This window comes from Rhamphochromis longiceps, linkage group LG15, assembly GCF_057381845.1.
Source record: "Rhamphochromis longiceps isolate RC_006_pf linkage group LG15, R_longiceps_female_GT1.1, whole genome shotgun sequence".
NCBI lineage: Eukaryota > Metazoa > Chordata > Actinopteri > Cichliformes > Cichlidae > Rhamphochromis > Rhamphochromis longiceps.
The window spans coordinates 10658676-10677518 of record NC_140571.1 but is presented as its reverse complement, the minus strand read 5'-3'; the positions used below and the strand labels follow the sequence as shown (position 1 = coordinate 10677518).

Here is an 18843-nt window from a genome sequence, read left to right as displayed (position 1 = left end):
TTTGCAAGTGGTTATTGCACATTTTAGTGGTGCAAAGAAGAAATGTGCTTCAATATTCATGAAGTTCTCACTGATTTCAATTTGGGCTTCAGCCTATTTGCTCACAGCTGTGGTTCATTTTGGGCCTGAATGAAAAATGCAAAAGGAGTAATGCACTTTATCACCAATATCCAGTTTTTAGTTTGCCATTTAATTAAGCGTATTACTTCAATACAACAGTTTTCTGTCACTTTCTCTCTCACTCTTTTTTTCTTTTCTGTATTTTTCTTTTTTTCAAGACAGGTCAATAATTTCCTCGGTTTTTTGTTGTTTTTCTTTCAGTCCCAGCACTCACACTTGGTAATCCAGCAACTTCTCGGTCACCTGGATGCGAACAGCAAGAATTCAGCCACGGTGCGAGCTGGGATAGTGGAAGTCTTGCTGGAAGCAGCTGCCATTGCAGCCAGTGGTTCTGTAGGTAAGTTGCAATCCTCCAAGGTCATGTAAAGTCATAAACACATAGAGATGTGAATGTTTTTTTTTTTTAACTATAAACTGTGTATTTGCAGGTCCCACAGTGCTAGAGGTGTTCAACACCCTGCTGCGGCAACTTCGTCTGAGTGTAGACTACGAGCTAACCGGCTCATATGACGGCAGCACCAACATCGGCACTAAGATCATCAAAGCTCATGAGGAGAGGCAGCTGCAGGAGGCTGTAATCAGGACCATTGGTGAGTCTGAGTGCTTTGTATTTGTTAGTGAGGGAGTGTTTAGTAGATGTATGTGCAAGTAGTAATTGTTATTACTAGGTATGTGTGTGACTATATGTGTGTGGATTGCTGCAGATGCTATTTGGCAACAGAATATTAGTTGGTTATATTATTATTCAACTAGTATGTTCCCATGCTCCAGCATGGTTTGGCCTGTTTTTGCTGTTAGTAAATGATAGGATGCTTTTATAATGCGTTGTGTGTAGGTGCATTAAAGCAAAAAAACAAAAAAATCACAGCTCATTTTAGCCTGTGGTTGCATGGTTGCCAGGCAACCTTATAGCGTCATAATATATCACGCATAGTTTCTGGATATAAACTACATGTTACTGCTGTAAAATAAAAATGATGTAATACTTTTAAAAGTTGTTACAGGAGCATAAATGCTAAGAATTGGTAGGTGGTTGGTTGGTAGGTAGAAAATATCTGGTACACATAAGAACCTTCAGGGGCCTGAAATATATCTGTAAGCTGACCCTAGCACTGCTGACATTAGCAAACAATCAATCAACAATCAAAATACTTTAATAATCCCTAAGAAAAGTATGTAAAGATATCCACATGATTGAAAAGAAAGCTATTAAAACAGGCGAACACTCTTAAGTACAAAGTAAAGGACAAAGAAATAAGTAAGAAAAAAATTAAAGTAAAGAGAACAAACAGGAGCAACTGAAACAGGCTGCATGCTGGTTGATGCATGCTCACTGAGTTTCAAATAATCTGATATTGTGTGCATGGATTGTTCTGGTTGGCTACCCGTTTCAGTGACATGTAGAGTGCTTCTCAATTATTGGAGTGACTAACAGTTTCAAATGGTGTTTAAATTACCTACGTAATATTTGTGTAGGCAGTGTTTAATGTCGCCTATTTAATTAAACTCACTTTGATCTCTTCTGAGTGTTTTCCTATATCCAGGCTACTCCACTAGTCTTGTTCTTTTTCTCCTGTTTAAACAAATAGTAAATGAGTCCCTTGGAGGATTCCTAATTACTAATATAGATTTTTTTTCTTTTCTTTTTTCTTTTGTTGAACATTTTATTTCATTTGGTACAAACTGTCTGGTTCTGTCCCTTTCAGGTTCATTTGCCAACACTCTACCAACTTACCAGAGATCAGAGGTCATGCTCTTCATTATGGGAAAGATCCCTGTTCCTGGAATTCACCTTACTTTGCCCTCCTCGGACTCTGGGTAAGTTGACTCAAACAGTATTCACCTGTATGTTGGTAAACTTAAGGGCACAGTCTTTATTTGCTGTTTGTAATTCCAGGCCTGAGGGTACCAGGATGATTCAGGTTATGTTACTCAAGTCCTTGGTCCAGGTAAGTTATCATTTCTCAATGATTTAATTTTTAAGAAACTTGTGGATCTTCATGAATTTATAAAGACTGACACGAAATGCGTATTCCTATCAAACCGCATGATTGTAAAATCAGTGGCCTTGTTAGGCTTTATGGGCAAGTTCTTGATCTTTGCTAATGAAAGTCTCAGAAGTGTCACTTAAACTAAGATAGTTTGCGACACTGTCGCAGCATAAGAGTCTCTCAAGTTATTGCTAACTTGGGAAATTATAACCACACTGCAGTTACCTTGATGTTCCAGTGCATGTTCAGTTTTGTAAACTATGTGTGGGATTTGATCATCCCCCTCGTAGGTAACTGCAGGTTTCCAGACTACCAACATGCTGACAGCGCTGCCCAGCTCTTTCTTGGAGCCCCTGCTGTCCTTCTCTCTAACCGAGGATCCAGAAGTCCGTCTGTTGGTGCTGCAAATCCTCCTCAGTCTCATTGACAGGCATGAAAACAGGCCCAAGTTTGCCAATATGAGGTGTGTGATTGTTTTTGCAGGAAGATTGAAGGGCTGAAGTGTTTTTATACTTCCCTTATAAACCCATACTTCAGTTACAGTTTGTGTCTCTTTGGTCTTCTTTCTGTGTAGCAGCATCTCGGACATCTCTGTGCTGAAGCTCAAAGTTGACAAGTGCTCCAGGCAGGACAATTTATTCATGAAGAAGGTAATTTTTTAAATTTATTTAGTTGACAACCTGTTCCGCCTGCTGAACAACATCCCTGTGAATTATGTAAATTCACATAAACATTAAATATTTATTTTAAAATAATTTTGACAATAAATCTTTACACCAATGTATCTGCACTAGACATTTCGAGTTCCATTTACCCTGCGCTTCATCCATTCACAGCATGCCCAGCAGCTATATCGCCACATCTACCTGGGCTGCAAGGAGGAGAGCAGTGGCCGGGAGCACTACGAGACCCTCTTTGCCCTGTTAGGTCTTCTCAGTGTAGAGCTGGCCAATGAAGAGGTGGTGGTGGACCTGATTCGCCTCGCACTTGCCTTGCAGGTATAAATGTAGAGTTTTAAGTAGCCTGTTTATTCCCCGAGCTGCATTTATCTACTACATTTGAACTACAAGATGAAAAATATCCTAATCGCAGCTTAGAAAGCGTCAGTTTCACATGTATCATTTCACAAATGACACTGACCATCAGCTGTAACACTGGGACAGTGTCATAGCTGATGGTTTAAAATCAAAAACAAATAAAACGACCAAACATTACAAGATGAGAACAAATCCTTCTGAGGTAGGGTGTTTCACAGTGCGGTGTCTCTGTTTCCTTTCCAGGATCTGGCTCTGTCCACCGACGAGGCTCTGCCTGTTTATAACCGCTGTGCTGTTCATGCCCTTGTCGCCGCCTACCTCAACCTCATTTGCCAGCTCACCACCGTCCCAGCCTTCTGCCAGCACATTCACGAGGTGTGTGTCTGAGCCTCTTTGCGTGTCTGTGTTTTAATGCTACTGTAACTGTTTGTTTATCCCCTGACTCTCTGCCTTTCAGGTAATTGAGGTGAGACAGAAAGAGAGTCCTTACCTTTTGCCCGAGGCCGTCTTTGTTGACAGTCCAAAGTATGTACCAGCTGCAACCCACAAGTGTTTAATTTGATATTCAGATACACAGTAATAATTTTAAATTCCTGCTTTTGAATGCAGTTTATTTTTCTTCCTAGATTGCATTCTTCACTGGACAAAGTAGAAGGAAGTGTTTTGTTCCTCCAGTCAAAGATCACAGAGAGCCTTGGAGGAAGTGGTTATAATACAGAGAGACTCGCCACACCTTATGTCCCTCAGTATACTGGTAAGGAGTCTAAAACTAGTCGTTCGGATGCAAAGGTCTTAATTTCTCTGGGGGTTTTTTTTGTTTATATTTCCTCTTTTTTTCATGTCACTGTGCCAGCAGCAGCTGAGATTGTGAGCATTTTGTTTTCAGGTTGATGATGAATTATCTTTCCATTTGTTCATCCCTTCTATTCTTGAGAAAATTGCTTTAAAATTTGGTTGTCAAAGTTATCCGCTTGGAGTTGAAGATGGACCCAATACATTCTGGTGGTTCCTGAGGATCACTGTGACCTCACAAAAAGAGGTTTTTAGCCATAACTCATGAATTCATATAACAATTATTAGAAACATTCACAAAGATGTCTTGTAGGAAAAGTGACATTTTTTATTCTAAAGGTCAGCCTTACTATAATATAATACTCTTCTATTATTTAAGAAAAGGGGAGATTGTTACCATATTTCATATTTGGTCAGATGGTCTGAGTTGGTGCCATCAATCCTTTGTACCCACCTTGAAGCTGTATTAACACTGTGCAGAGTATGGACAGCATGACTCAGGCGGTTTGCAGAGGCATATGAACATGTGGTGAAAAAAGTTATTGAAAAAACTCAATAAATTTTCTGCACTCTGCTTCCAGATGAGGACCGTCTGTCCAAGAGAAAGAGCATCGGTGAGACCATCTCACTTCAGGTGGAGGTTGAGTCCCGAAATAGCCCAGAGAAGGAAGAGGTGAAAAAAAAGACTTCACAACCTTGTACCCTGTACCCTCAAATGTACCCTGTACAAAGATATTTAACATAGATTCTTGTTCTGGTCTGCAGAGGACTCCAGCAGAGGAGATCACATTTGAAACCCTGAAAAATGCCATTGGTAAATCCACTCTCTTCATTTGCAAAGCCCTTTTTATTAGTTTACAATGATGGATTGATGTTCTAAATGTTGACGTAATTTACCAAAGCATGACAGCAGGGAACAAATACAAACTACTTTTGTATAAAGTGTCCGTGAACTTTGTCTTGATGTTTTCACTTTGAGGCACACGCTACATTATATTGCTTTTTGTCTCCCTCTAGTGGACAGTGTGGGTATGGAGGAGCAGGAGAGGGAGCGGAGGAGACAAGTGGTGGAGAAGTTCCAGAAGGCCCCCTTTGAGGAGATAGCTGCCCACTGTGGTGCCAGGGTATAGACCCCCTACCCTGTTGAAAAAAAAAAACAAAAACTGCTTGTGTGTGTGTGTGTGTGTGTGTGTGTGTGTGTGTGTGTGTGTGTGTGTGTGTGTGTGTGTGTGTGTGTGTGTGTGTGGGGTGTTTTTTAGTTTTTTTTTTTTAAAGAAGGTCTTAAATGTATTGTTTTTGATGTCTTCTGTCCCTTATAGGCCACACAACTGCAGAGCAAACTAAATCAAATCTTTGAGATCACAATCAGGTAAGGGACAGAGCTTTGGGATGGGAGTAGTCAATAATAATATGGATGGCAGTCATTCTGACTAACAGGAGAATACCTGCATTTTTATGTTTTGGAACTAACAGCTTTATTTTCTTCCTCTTTCTGTTCAGACCCCCTCCCAGCCCATCTGGAACCATTTCATCAGGTTACGGCCAAAGCCAGAGTCGATCTGTACCCATTTACGAGATGAAGTTTCCTGACCTATGTGTTTACTAAACCACAAAGTCTTCAGCAACGTAAGCGTACAGTAGAGCCTTCAAGGACAGAGAAAAGATTTGAAAGGGCAACCGATCCTCACTGTAAAATTGTCTTGACCGTGGAATCAAACAGCCACAGTGCACGTGGGACAAACTCAGCTGTAACTAAAGAACACCTCTTAGCTGTCTGAGATTTTATTTTAGCCTCTGATTGCAACAAAAACAAGCTCACCAGTGTCTATATTGAGCAGGAAAACAAACGTATTTCACTCACTTCTATTGCATCAGTTACTCATCCCTAGAGACTGGTTAGGGACCCCTGGCAGCCAGCGGCCTATTGGGAATGATATGCAATCCCCGATCAGTTGGCGAGTGGTTGCTGGAAATTGATGGCACTTGCCTGGTGAAATTGGTTGCAAAGTTCACCTTCAAATAAAAGTTGTGCCTAATTGCTGAAGCCAACATGTCTCAAAAGGTGCAGCTTTTACTTTGAAGACAATTTCATAGCTGCTCAGTAAGTAGTTGGCGAGTGTTTGCAGATAAGCTGGTGTCTTCTGTGCAAACTAAAGACAACCTCCTGCATCTGCCACCAACTACTTGCTGGCAGTTTGCTGGCATATTCATGTCTCCAGGTGGTCTCAAGATGGTCTCCAGGTGGTCTCCAACCAGTCTCTAGGCCTGTGTGACTGGGGACTGGGATGTCTGTAGAAACTCCACTGGTTGGATTTTCAAATTAGAAATTGTCAAGAACTGTGAGGGGAAAACTTGACCGACTGGATGTTATTTATTGTCTTGAGAATGAGTTGAGTAGTCGCATGCCTGCGACTGGAAACTTTTTGATAGCACTATTATTCTTGTGCATTTTTTTAAACTTGTTTGTCCCTTCCAGGGTGCCATACTACCTTTGATCACAAAATTAGATTGCTAGACTGCTTATTAATATTATTATTATTTTTTATTTTTTTTAATTGTTTTGATGACCAGAAAGAGTGTTTGTGGAAACTGAAACATTTTAATTTACTTGATTGTATTTGTGTGTATGTCTGATTGTTGTATAGACATAAAGGTAATTATCCTCATCTCCCATGCCACTTAGCTGCTGAGCATCCATCTTTTAGGCTTTATTGTAGCTTGGTTTTGCCTTCTTAGTGTTACCCAGAAGTGCTTTTTCGCCTCTTTCTGTTTCTTTTACCTAAATATTAATCTATTTAGTTAAAACACATTGCACCAGTCATGACCACACTAAAGGATTTACAGCAATGTTTACCAGATCAAATGCTAAAAAAACATTTATTTTTCTCCCCTTTCCATATAAATGTGTACATACAGAGGAATATATAAATCTTTAAGCTGATGTACAGCATAAGGATGTTAATGTGCGTGTGTATATATACTGTATATTCTAATTTTAGACTGCCTCTGCACTGGTTGTGTTCATAGATAAAAGAGAAATCCACTTAGTATTCAGATAGACAATGTTAAAATCTCCAATAAGTAACCAGCAGCACGTGAAATCCTAACATCTGAGCAGCCCACAGGAGAAATTTGCATCATCTCAAGGCCAGTATGTCACAGCGATTAATAAAGGGTTACCGAGGCAATGCTGGAAAAAGATCATTTTCAGCTTTACTCAAACAGGTTTCATTACCATAACCCTGACCTGCATTGTTTCCATTTACATTCTCAGTCCTGCTGGAATGAGTTTGCACTATGATTTTTTTACTATACCGCAGCTTTTTCAGCTGCATGTCTCAGCAAGATTCAAAAACATCTAAAAGCCCAGTGTGTGCACAAACACACACACAGGTATAACAACAAGTATGATGGCAATAATTTGTCAAGAGTCTGGCTAACACGGTCCAACTGTAGGTAGCAGATCATGTTTGTGCGTTTCTAAATTGTGCCTGCTGTTGTTGTGGTGCTGTGATGGTTCAGTTTTGTGACATTTTTAAGAGACCACCCCTCACTCTCTCTCCCTCTGTGCTGCTTCTGTGAGTGAACCGCACCCGTTCCAGCCGTTTTGCAACCATCTTGTTCAGAACAGAAGACGGTGTCTAGTTCATCCCTGTCATGAGCATTTCCACTGGCTCTTCTTTTGTTTTTTCTGTTTTTGAATGTCATGTCCTGTGTATATCCGTGTCAGCACATGCCAGTGTATGTGATCGTCTGTTCACGTTTACCCCTTTTTGATCAGTGCGCGAGTGAGCGTATTTATGTGTCTGTGCTAACGCTCGTACAGGTGTGTGCGTGTCTGTGTCATCATTACCGAAGACCAAGCTCTCCAGACGTAGTTTACAGTTCTGTCCAGTGACTCTTTCCACCACGTTAATGCAGAAAAAGCTACTTAAGAGCCTTGTGCAGCTGTCTAAACCTTCCAGTTACACCTTGTAAAATTGTGTTTTCAGCATCTTGAACTTGGCAGTGAAGACCTGTAAATCTATCAGTCCGCGTGTCGTCATTGCATCGCATAATGTAATATTAACTGACGGTAATCCAAACTTACTTTTTGTCATTACATGTCTGGTTAATAGCTCTGTTTTACAATTTAGTGCTGTAGGTCAAATCTGTTCTGTGAACTTTGCACTTTAAAAACTGGAATACCTAGTGAGAAAGGCAGCTTTTACATGGAGAAAATGCCTTATGCGTGTCATACCTGACTTTGCATGCTAGTGGATGTTACCGTGTTGTAGAATAAATTTATCTCTAACCATGAAAAGTCTGTCTTCGTTTTAATTTGCCTGCTAATGGAAACTCTCTGAGACGAAGAAGGGGATCATCGTTTGGTAAAAACCACGTCGACTCATTAAATCCGGCACCACTGTTCGGTAGTCGCAGTGTTCAAAGTAATGTTTAATTCAATTACCTCCTGTTGAGGTCATCTGAGTACGTGATCCATCTCCCAGCACATGAGTAGCACATTTTTCCTATAGTGTAGCATTTTCAAGGATCTGAACTCACAAGCTCAAATTCACGTCACACTATTATGTATTCTGAGCCTGGTGTCACAGTCGGCTATGAAATTAAACGATCTGAGAATTAAGAATTAATTAAGCAGCTGAAGCTCAGAGTAGTGCTGATTTTCTGTGGTTATGCTTCAGGTCCAGTGGGTGGCAGTCTAAGTCTGGCTGCATTTTCATTAAACTTATGCACAATCATTCATGGACTCTGTAAGTCCTAAAAAAATAAGAAATTATTTATCTCATTCTATTATAATGGTTTAATGAAAATGGTATGAAGGATTTCATGCATCCATACTGGTGACAGTGGAGCTGAATGAGTCTGGTAGAGAAGGTGCTCCACTGCTGTCCAGTAAAAGATACTCAAATCATTACCTCTGAATAAAGGATACTCCACCATACCCACAAGTTTAAAAGAAACTCAAACTCACCTTGTTGTTAAAAACGTTTAAATCCTTTTTCTTGTATTTTATCAGTCTTAATATTCAGAATTTTGTCCATTCCCCTTCCCCTAAATCCTCAGATTTGTCTAAAGACACAGTCCTGGGTAAAAGTATTGAGTCACCCCTCGTGTCTTCATAGTTTATTTGTTTGTTTGTTTGTTTGTTTTTAAGTGACCTTGAGCAACATTTCTCCAGGCGTTCAGATCTTATTTATTTATTATGTTTTCCTTGTTAGATTGGGTTCCAGTTAGTTCAATGCATTAAAAATGCCCTATAACGCAGTTTGACAGACATAACAACTCACACTTGATGAGAGCTCACAACTTGTCAGCTCTCATCAAGGTTTTGCTTAATAAATGACCTTAGGCAAAAGATTCCATGTATTATTTGCCACAAACAGGATCTTTAATATTATTTTTTATTTACATAAAGACATGACTTTTTAAAAACTGTCTCAATAATTTATTTCCTTACAGTCACCTTTGACCTCGCTGTGATGGTCACTGTTCAGCTTGATTCTTCATAAAGTTAAGATGAGTATGCTCTCAGAATGCTTTGGATTCGAGGCCAAGAAGTTGAAGGCAGTCAGTGGGTGCGTCGGTGAAGGACATTCAATAACATGCTAAAAGATAGCAACGAGTTTGTGTAATTTAAAATTAAGACATGTGGTTACTAACATGCAATGGCTATTTGACTCTCTGAGCTATCCGCCTCCCCTGCTGAATCTTCCATTTATCCCATTATTCTCTTCACATCTTTAAAATGTTCCTGAAGAACTTGGCCAGCTGCCCCTGAGGTTTCTCCTCCCACGGCTTCATAAAGCCGCCGTTACGTTTGGATGCAGGTGGGCTGCCCCATCTGAAGTGACTCATCTTATAGGTCCTATCTTTCCTCTCCTGCAAGCTCAAGGGGCTTTGTGATTTGGAGCTGTCCCTGGCCCTCAGCAATCCCTGATTTTCATTACTTCCTCCATCAATGTCCCCCTCCGCTTCATCTTCGCTACTGCTCAGCTGTCTGCGAGCCTGAAAGGGAAAACGGCCCTCAGAGGAGCTTCCTCCTTCCAGAGAAGAGGCAAAGACTTTAACAGGTCGGCGTTTACGGCCCGAGGGCTTCCCCCAGCGGAAGTGCTCCATTGAATAGGAGCGTCTCTCGTCACTGCGGGCCTTAAGCTTTGGCTCTCGCATCTTAAGTCCTGCTGGTTTGCCCCAGCGGAAGTGCTCCATTCTGTAGGAGCGCCGCTCGTCGCTGCGGGCTTTCAGATCTGACTCGGATATTTTGTCATGGGAAGCCAGTGTGGCTAGAATAACTCTGAGTAAGAGGTCATCATCATAATCATCACCACCACCATCACCAGCATCAGCATCACTGTCAACTTTCAGGGCCAATGCACTGAGCTCTGGGATTTCAGTCTGGATCACAGACATGCAGAGGTGAACACAGTCCTGTGTGGAAGAAATGGCAAAGATAATGTCATACAGAGCAGGAAGACTTGAAGTTCCCTGACAGCTGCTGGTGAAGTCATAAGACTTGGCATGATAGGAAAAAATCCCCAAAACCAACAACAAACAAACAAACAAACAAAAATCCCCTTTATTGCTTACAGGTGTTAAAAATTACAGATGGCTTTTCTAGGTTTTAAATTTAGTGTTGCATTGATAAAATAACTGCAGCTTGTTCTGTATCCAAACACACCCACTTAAGGCTATTATCACATGGACAACTCAAGAAACAAGAAACAAGAAATTACATTTAAGGACTGTGTTGACTCATCTTTTCAGCTTTCACATCAACTTATTTGTCAAAGAATGAAATTGTTCACTATCACCACAGATCTCCTGGCTTTGCCGGGGGAAAATGCTCTGAGTTTTAAGTTTCCATTTTCTAAGTACTTCTAAGTACTCATCACCTTGACACTAACAAAAAAAAAGATTAGTGGAAGCGATAATTTTGATTAAAATGTAAGTTTTACTTACATTTAATTTGACCAGATTCCATTAAATATGTTTTACATTGCGCTTACGGATGAGATGAAAATGTGCAACATAGGGCTCCGATAAGTTTTCTTGGCCAGTGATGACGATCTAAAAGAAGTGGCAGGGCTGTTCGACCTACCAGTATCCTCGCCTTGTTGCTCAGGTCCTTGCAGATGGAGTTGTCCCAGCATACTGACTCAAACCCGGGGATGCACACAAATGCCATCACCGCCACCAACAACCAGCACTGGCACACCATCTTCAGCCCGGTGCACAGGACACCAACTCGACTGGGGTGGAGCTGCAGAAGTGAAGCCACAGTGGGGAAAGCTTTGAGTCTCAGCAGACAAAAATATTCATTAGTCATCTTGAAATGTTATTTTGTGAAGAAATACAGTAGGTGTCTCTTAATAATTGCGCTTGCGTAACACTTTCCGCCCGTCCTTATGTAACGTGATGTGTTTGAACACTACCTTCGAAATAGCCAGAGAGCCGAGCTTTTGTAGCTGGTGTGTCATGAACTTAAACACGTGAACTTAAACAACTATGTTCTCTTTTTGGTGTTTGTTTATCAGGAGCACATGTATTTTATTTTGAAGGTGTCAAACATGTGGCAGTATTTTTATTTTTATTTTTCAAAGGATGAACCTTCAGCACCGAGGACTGTGTCAAAACGATCAGCAGGACTGATGAGGTTCAAAACAGAGGAGGGACAGGGCAGGGTCTTCTGTTCCCTTGATGGGTTAATTTCATGTGAGATTTAGACTGAAAATATATGAAGATAATAGATTTGAAGATTTTTTTTTAAATGATGATTTAATTTACCTACACCTAAGGCCCTGTATGAAAAAGTAATTGCTCCTAATCTTACTAACTGGTGGAACACCCTTGGCAACAAGCGAAGCATGAACTAGCAACGAGCCTTTCACGTCACTGTGGAGGAATTTTGGTCCACTCTTCTTTGCAGAATTGTTTTAAATCAGACACATTAGAGGGTTTGCCTGAACAGTCTTTTTAAAGTCATGCCAAAGCATCTTAGTCTGATTTAAGTCCAGGCGCCGACTAGGCCACCCCCAAACCCTTCCTTTAGGTTTTTTTCAGAGGTGGACTTGCTTGTGTGTTAAACTCAAGTGTGGTTGGGCTTCAAGACATGAACTGATGGCCTGACATTCACCTTCAGGATTTTATGTTCGGGAAGCAGAATTCATGGTTCTATCAATTTTCCAGATCCCGAAGCAGCAAAAACCATCACGCTACCACCACCATGTTTGTCTGTTGATATGATTTTCTTTTTATTTAATGTTGTGTTAGTTTTACATTGCACATAACGGGACTCTAACCTTCCAAAAAAAAAAAAAAAAAGTCTTTTCAGTCCACAAAATATTTTCCCAGAATTCTTTGGGATCACAATGCATTTTTATATTAATGTGGGTTATATTTGTCCAATATTAAAAAAAATATGTGATGTTGTGAAAGTGTGACAAATATGCAAAAACAAAAAACTGAATGAAAACAAAATCAGGCAGGGGGGCAAATACTTTTTCACAGCACTGTTCTCTGTGTGCAGAGAGCAACCAGCTGGGATCCTGATGTCACTGTCTACCGCTGCAAGGCTGTGTTATTCTACTGCCAATAAATTTAAGCTTCCTTTTTTGAAAACGCAAGGAGCTATGAAGCAACTTTTGTCTTTCAGCAGCAGGACTGCAATGTTTTTTTTCAGTCTTGACTAATTGAAGACAGATGTAGCTACTTTGACATCACCCAATGGGTTGTGGAGTTCTGCTTTGAAGCTTTCAGATGAACATTTTTTCTGTCATCATCTTAGTTTTGAAATCGGACGCAATAAATAAAAGTGGATTTGACCAAACTGCATGCTAAGACATTAGGGAGCTGTTTGTCTTTCTTTCTTTCTCTCAGCCTGTTGCAGCGTACAGACTATAACTAGGTTGGGAGAATAGAGAGAACAGTATTGCTGCTTGTATTCAGGGACAGCCAAAGGAACTGTTAATAATTCTGATAAAGGACTTCCTTTCAGACATAAATTTCTAGCAGGGATTTCACAATAGACCCTAAAATACTTTCATTTTCTGAGCTCAGAGTTGTTTTCTTGCCTGGAAACCAAGCAGGAAAAAATGAATCTAATTGTCTCAATAAAACTTAACAGAAATACACAACAATGACAACAATAAGTACATTTTGAAGTGTGCTACTTAATTGAATATGAACAATTTGGTTATTGAAGTCATGAGGATGAATATCCTCTCATGCTTCTTATTGCGTTTTCTCTTTTCTATACTCTCCTATTTCCAATCAGTCTCGAGGACAGCTTTCTTATTATAAAAAGGTAATATCTATAATATGAAACCGAAGTGCAGTATATAAACCCCATGTTCACTGCTTTTGGTTAAATCCGACACACTGCCAGTCATCTGATGCTTCACAGATGTTGAGAAAAATCCTGTCTCACTTGTCAAACTTTTCCCTGGGCGTGTTAACCGTTTAAAGATGTAAACAATCTTTTTTCTTTTCTTTGCCGGGGTATTGGATTTTTCTCACTTCCTCCTTCACTATTCTAAAGAGTGAGTCCTCGGTGAGCCATTGTCTTTGCGAGTCTGGCAGAGACTCGTCTTCCTACTGAATGACTCACAGCTGAGCTGTGCTCTCCACAGACAGACTCCGATAAAAGAGGCATGAGCGCTGCAATCAAAATAAATGCAAAATTGTACGTGTGAAATGATTTCTACTGTTTTGTAAGTTAGATCACCTTTTGTTTACATTAAAGGAAAGCTGAATTCATCATAACTGTGTATCCTTTGCTGCAAGCACATCATATAAAATAGTAGAAATTCCCAAATCCATGAATAAGGGAGTTTAGCAAATAAGTTAATTTGAGCTCATCCAACAAGTCACGCCAAACAAGCAAGTTTAAAAAAACAAATCATATAAATATATTTGTTACCTTTTTCAGATGCTTTCTCTCCTCTTGCTTTTGTCACTCCTTTTGTCCACAGATCCTCCAGACTGGTGACTCTAAACTGTGGTCCCTCTCCTCCTCTCCTGCTTTCTCTCTGCTCTTTGAGAAATGCTCAGTAGGAGAGGGTCTGCTGTTGCTTCCTTAAGGGAGGAAAGCTCTTTTTATAGACATGTGAAGTAAAGCGTCTCAAGGCCTCGGGGTGTGATTGAGGTAAAGGGTCTCCTGCTCCTTCTCTTGATGGGGAGGAGTCGTGCATTCGTGGAGTTTTGCGTATGGTATGTTTAAACGCTTCCCACACACTTTTTAATCAATAGCGAGGCTGGCTTCATCAGCCGGGTGATGAGGCTGTGGTTAACTGGTTAACTTCCCCCCCCTCTTTGTAATCCTCCTCTGATTGCGACACAGTCTTGAAACCCTATAAGTACCCTGCATTTCTTGAAAGCATGTTTACGTTATCGTATACTGATTAAAAAGAAACACAACTGCTGTTCATTAGCGGACCCATGTCCACGCTTTAAATCCCTCAAAGGTCAGCTCTAATCACTGACATCATTATCCTCTGAGCAACAGTGAAGGGTGCCAATCGATTTGACTGATTGGATCGTTTCTCTGTGGTTCTCGTTTTGACAAGGTGTGCATGTATCCCTGCGTGAAAACTTCATTATAAGGACCTGACTCACTGTTTGGACGTCATGAGTGGACCTCAAGTGCGGATGATACACACAAATAAAGAAATAAACACACGTGGTGCTTTTAAAACGGAAATATTGTGCAGCTGAAGCTTTAGTGCCAGTGCCAAACACATTCTGCCGCTCGTTTGCTGCAGGGTTAGGTGCACAAGGACAAGTCACACAGAACAGCACAAGTGGAGAACAAGCACCCATTGTAAGAGATATAGAACACTTTCCTTTCATAAACCGGCCTATCTCCAGCTATTTGTTATCATTTTATAGCTGAAAGGACACAGTGAGTGAAAAATGAGACAGAAGATGCTCATATGATTTTTAAAAAAGGTCTATTATATTGAATTACAGGTGCATGTGGGTCAGGTTGCTGTGCTCAAAGTCAGAGATATGTGCCTGAATTGACCGTATTGAGGATACCTCCTCTAACTGCCATTATACAAAGCAAGAGTAGAAAAAAATGCACATATCGTGACCTAATTATGTCTTTGGCTATTCTTAATATAAGCATCCACAGTCTGCCCCCTTCAACTACTCATCAATAAGCAACAGTCTTTTCTGACTACCTGCAAACATGTGAACTATTACTTTATGATACAGTTAAAACAGAAAAATCAGCCCAAATGACCTTAAAATGATACGTTATTGTCTTATGTTGACTACCTAGTAAGTAAGTTTTGCCACCTTTTCATTGGAGGTTCATCAGATATACCTGTTCACCTTCTCATTGACACAAATATCTAATGAGCGATGCACATACAAAGATGTGTTGTGTTACGTGTCATGCATTCATGTCAGACACCACCAGTCTGAACTGATTCCGGGCAGGATGGATCCATGTGTTCATGTTGTTTACACCGATTTGTGACCAAAACTTTCAAATGTTGCAGCAGAAGCTGAGACTCATGACACCAGAAAACATTTTTCCTATTTTCTATTGTTCAGTTTTAGTGAGCACGTGTGAGTTGTAGCCTTAATTCCCGCTGTTAGCTAACAGGAGAGGAGAGGTATGGCCATTCTCCTCTTACCTCTGGCATCATTTTCACCCAAAGAACCACAGCTCGCTGGATATTTTCTCTTTTTTGGCCATTCTCTGTAAACCCTAGCAGCCTGCCCATCACCAAAAACCATGCCACATTCAAAGTCACTTAAATCCCCTTTTATGCAGATTCTTAGTTTGCTTAGTTTGAACTTCAGTAGCTCGTCTTGATCATCTCTGCATGCATAAATGCAAAGATTTGCTGCCATGTGACTGGTAGATTAGATATATGCATGAACAAACTGCTAATAACGTGGTTGGTAAACGTATATACCAACTAAACCCAAAATTGTGAGACTGCTTGTGAAGATATTTTAGCATCTGTTTTGAATTTAATCTTTTTTTTTCACGGAGAATAGTTCATTCTCTCCCTGCCCCTCACTTTCTGAAAATCATCCAAAGAGCTTCGTGTCATGTCAGGAATTCCTGGTTTTCTCTGTTGTCACATGTTAAATAGGGCTGAAGTGACTGTGTAGAAAAGTCATTCAGAGTCAGCGCTTCTTGGTCTGCTTTGTTTTTCTCATATTGCCAGTAAAGCTTTGAAGCTTCTAATGATGCAGTTGATCCGGTGGAGTTTTCCAACTCTGGAGAAGCAAAACACCCCCAGACATGAATCTTCCCACCTCGGTGCTTCACTGTGGGTTTGATACACTGTGGTGTCATTATTTCTCCTGCTCATCTCCTTTACATACTATTTTCTGATACTCCCACTAATCTCCTAATGGATTGATCAGCAAATAGCTAAATTTTCCATCCTTTACTGTGAAATACGAGGACACACCGACACTGAAACTGCAGCCTTCTTGTGAAAGAACCTCTGCTGATTGCAGTCTTGCTTTCTTTATTTAGAAAATTTTGTAGCTTCAGTCTCTAGGACCACAGTGTATTGATCTTCCCTTTGGGTCCGCCTGGACGTGCTTTGACCACAGCTTATCCCGTTTTCACAAAGTGTTTTAGCGAGCCATGCACTGCCACACTTGGAAAATAGAAAATTTGATCAGTAACAAATAGAAAAACAAAGAAATTATTACAGTAATCATATTAAAGCTTTGGGTGAATTGTGAATTAAGCATAAAATTAAAAATGCTGATTATTTAACCACTTATACAAGAATCAATCTTTAAAATATCTTAGCCCCCTCAGATAAACCTTTAAATACTCTAATATTGCATTAATACGCCTAAATGTAAAATCAATATCTCTACTTTATATACAGCATTTTCACACAAAATATTACCTCTGTTTTTAGGTAATGATGCTTAGTTTCTATGAATATCACCAATACACACCAAAGGCTGAAAGGCTACTAGTTACTTAGATGAATGTGTTTCCTGGCAGCCCTTTAGTTACATCACAAATCCCGGTCATCACTGTCGGCAGGAAGAGAAAAAGATAAAACCTTCCAGATCACAACTCTCCTGAACCGCCTAAGGCTCGGATAATCATCAGTGATAAGGAAGTATAACTCTTTGGTTATATTTAGGGGTATGATGTTTGTAGCTTGAAGGCGAGACAGGAAGTGGCATTCTGAAGTGGGAGCTATTCTCTCCTCTCTCCGCAGTTTTAACCTGCTTAACCTCCATGTGGCCCTGCTCTGCAGGTGGTGTTTGTTCTGGACAGCGCCTGCTTGTGAATTTGAGTCATTACTGGATGCGAATGCTAAAACAAAAAGGACATGCTTGCTAAGCCTCCTCTTCAGTGGAGAAATAAAGGTTATAACAAACAGAGATGATGCATTCCTACAGCACTTAGGAGTGTAATTCAGCTCCCCGCTGATGTTGATTGCTTCCACTATTTAATAACACTGCAACCCCAAGGCAGGTCTGTGCAGGATGTGAATCACCACCAAATAATAACTCTGTCTAAACACCTACCATTTAAGTATTATCATCTCATTAATCCGTTTTAGGTTTTAGAAGTGTTACAGATGATGGTGGAGAAGAAACATGACTTGTTCCTTCATTAAACTGTACAGCTTCACAGTGAATGAGTGTTCATAACCAGCATATATGAGTGATGTCATGCACATTATTTAAAGTGTCCACACACTAATTCAGTATATGTGTAGTATTTCAGCTATTTTTAGGAATGTACTCTAGTCAGTCTCCCACTCATGATATAGCATCAGCAGCATCTGTCTCCTCCTGTGGCCCCTGCTTATTGCCGTTGGGTTTCTAATGGCTAGTGGGCATTAGTTACATGGATCTGATTTTTACCATTGAGTTGGTTTCTAAGCACCTGTCCTTTGCAATGTAGGATCATTTTATTGCAATGAGAATAGTTATTGCTTTAGTGGATTCCTAAATATAATTACAGTCATCGTGAGTACTATAAGGATATAGGTTTATTATTTTGACAGAAAACCTGACCCTGTTTGTAAGATACGGTACTGCATCTTAAACTACCCATCATTTCTTTGTATTTTTGCAAGGAAAATGGGAGGCTGGTGTGAAAGTTTAGGCTTCATTTTTGGATCAAGGCTTTCTGTTTAGACAAATTCTAGCCACTTCAGTAATGATGAGGTCCAGATTCTGAGGAGGCTACTCCACAATTTACTTCTTATTCTGTCTTCCACCTGCAGAGTTTCCTCTGTTATTTTAAGGACATGCTGCACACCATGTCATGGTCCGGTTGAGTGGCTGTGTGTTTCCTCCAGGCTCTGGTCTCTGCCCTTGAGTGGAGCCTCTTCAGCCTTTTCATTGCCTACACCTGCTACTAATCTCCGTGGTTGGGAGATTACAGGGACGTAATTTCCAGGGAGGTTAGGGGGGTTATGACCATCCCCAATAATCAGACCCAACCAATATAACCCCCCCAATAAAATTAGGAATTATCTTGCATAATTAGGCTGTTGATTTTCTTTACTCATTTCAGGTATTAACAGCAAAATAGTTGCCTGTTTAATAATCTGGGAATTTACCCGGATTTATTTATTTAGACAGAGATCTTGACCCCCCCAATGTTCAGCACAAAGTTGCGCCGATGGCTGTATATAAGACCAGTGCTCTTCGCCAGATTGTCTGCTAACCTTCGTTAGTCCCGGTGGCTAACTAATGTCTAATCTAGTGTCTAGTCAAGTCTTGTATTAGGGCTGTTCGACATAACGATATATATCCAGTGTTGGGAAGGTTACTTTTAAAATGTATTCCATTACAGAATACAGAATACATGCCCCAAAATGTATTCTGTAACGTATTCCGTTACGTTACTCAATGACAGTAACGTATTCTGAATACTTTGGATTACT

The 18843-nt window shown here is 40.3% G+C and overlaps 1 protein-coding gene and 1 pseudogene across 6 annotated transcripts in view; one reads left to right on the top strand and one right to left on the bottom strand.

Moving 5' to 3' along the window:
• Positions 1-8258, top strand: part of LOC146652142 (protein EFR3 homolog B) — a 32878-nt gene extending 24620 nt beyond the window's left edge. For 4 of the 5 annotated variants that reach the window (XM_085381459.1, XM_085381461.1, XM_085381460.1 and 1 more), the window contains 15 exons: positions 322-457; positions 549-710; positions 1827-1938; positions 2018-2069; positions 2402-2574; positions 2686-2761; positions 2948-3109; positions 3392-3523; positions 3606-3673; positions 3775-3902; positions 4522-4613; positions 4706-4754; positions 4958-5064; positions 5260-5309; positions 5441-8258. In XM_085381459.1, coding sequence (XP_085237585.1) covers positions 322-457; positions 549-710; positions 1827-1938; positions 2018-2069; positions 2402-2574; positions 2686-2761; positions 2948-3109; positions 3392-3523; positions 3606-3673; positions 3775-3902; positions 4522-4613; positions 4706-4754; positions 4958-5064; positions 5260-5309; positions 5441-5546 — 1605 coding nt within the window. In that variant the 3' untranslated portion in view covers positions 5547-8258. The remainder of the gene's footprint in view (positions 1-321; positions 458-548; positions 711-1826; positions 1939-2017; positions 2070-2401; positions 2575-2685; positions 2762-2947; positions 3110-3391; positions 3524-3605; positions 3674-3774; positions 3903-4521; positions 4614-4705; positions 4755-4957; positions 5065-5259; positions 5310-5440) is intronic. The other variant, XM_085381458.1, reaches the window with a different exon arrangement.
• Positions 8259-8646: 388 nt separating this feature from the next.
• LOC146652141 (pro-opiomelanocortin-like) lies at positions 8647-11620 on the bottom strand (annotated as a pseudogene). The gene is made up of 2 exons (XR_014907525.1): positions 11040-11620; positions 8647-10369 (listed from the first exon to the last, which is right to left on the bottom strand). The product of XR_014907525.1 is annotated as a pro-opiomelanocortin-like (transcript).
• Positions 11621-18843: the final 7223 nt, after the last annotated feature.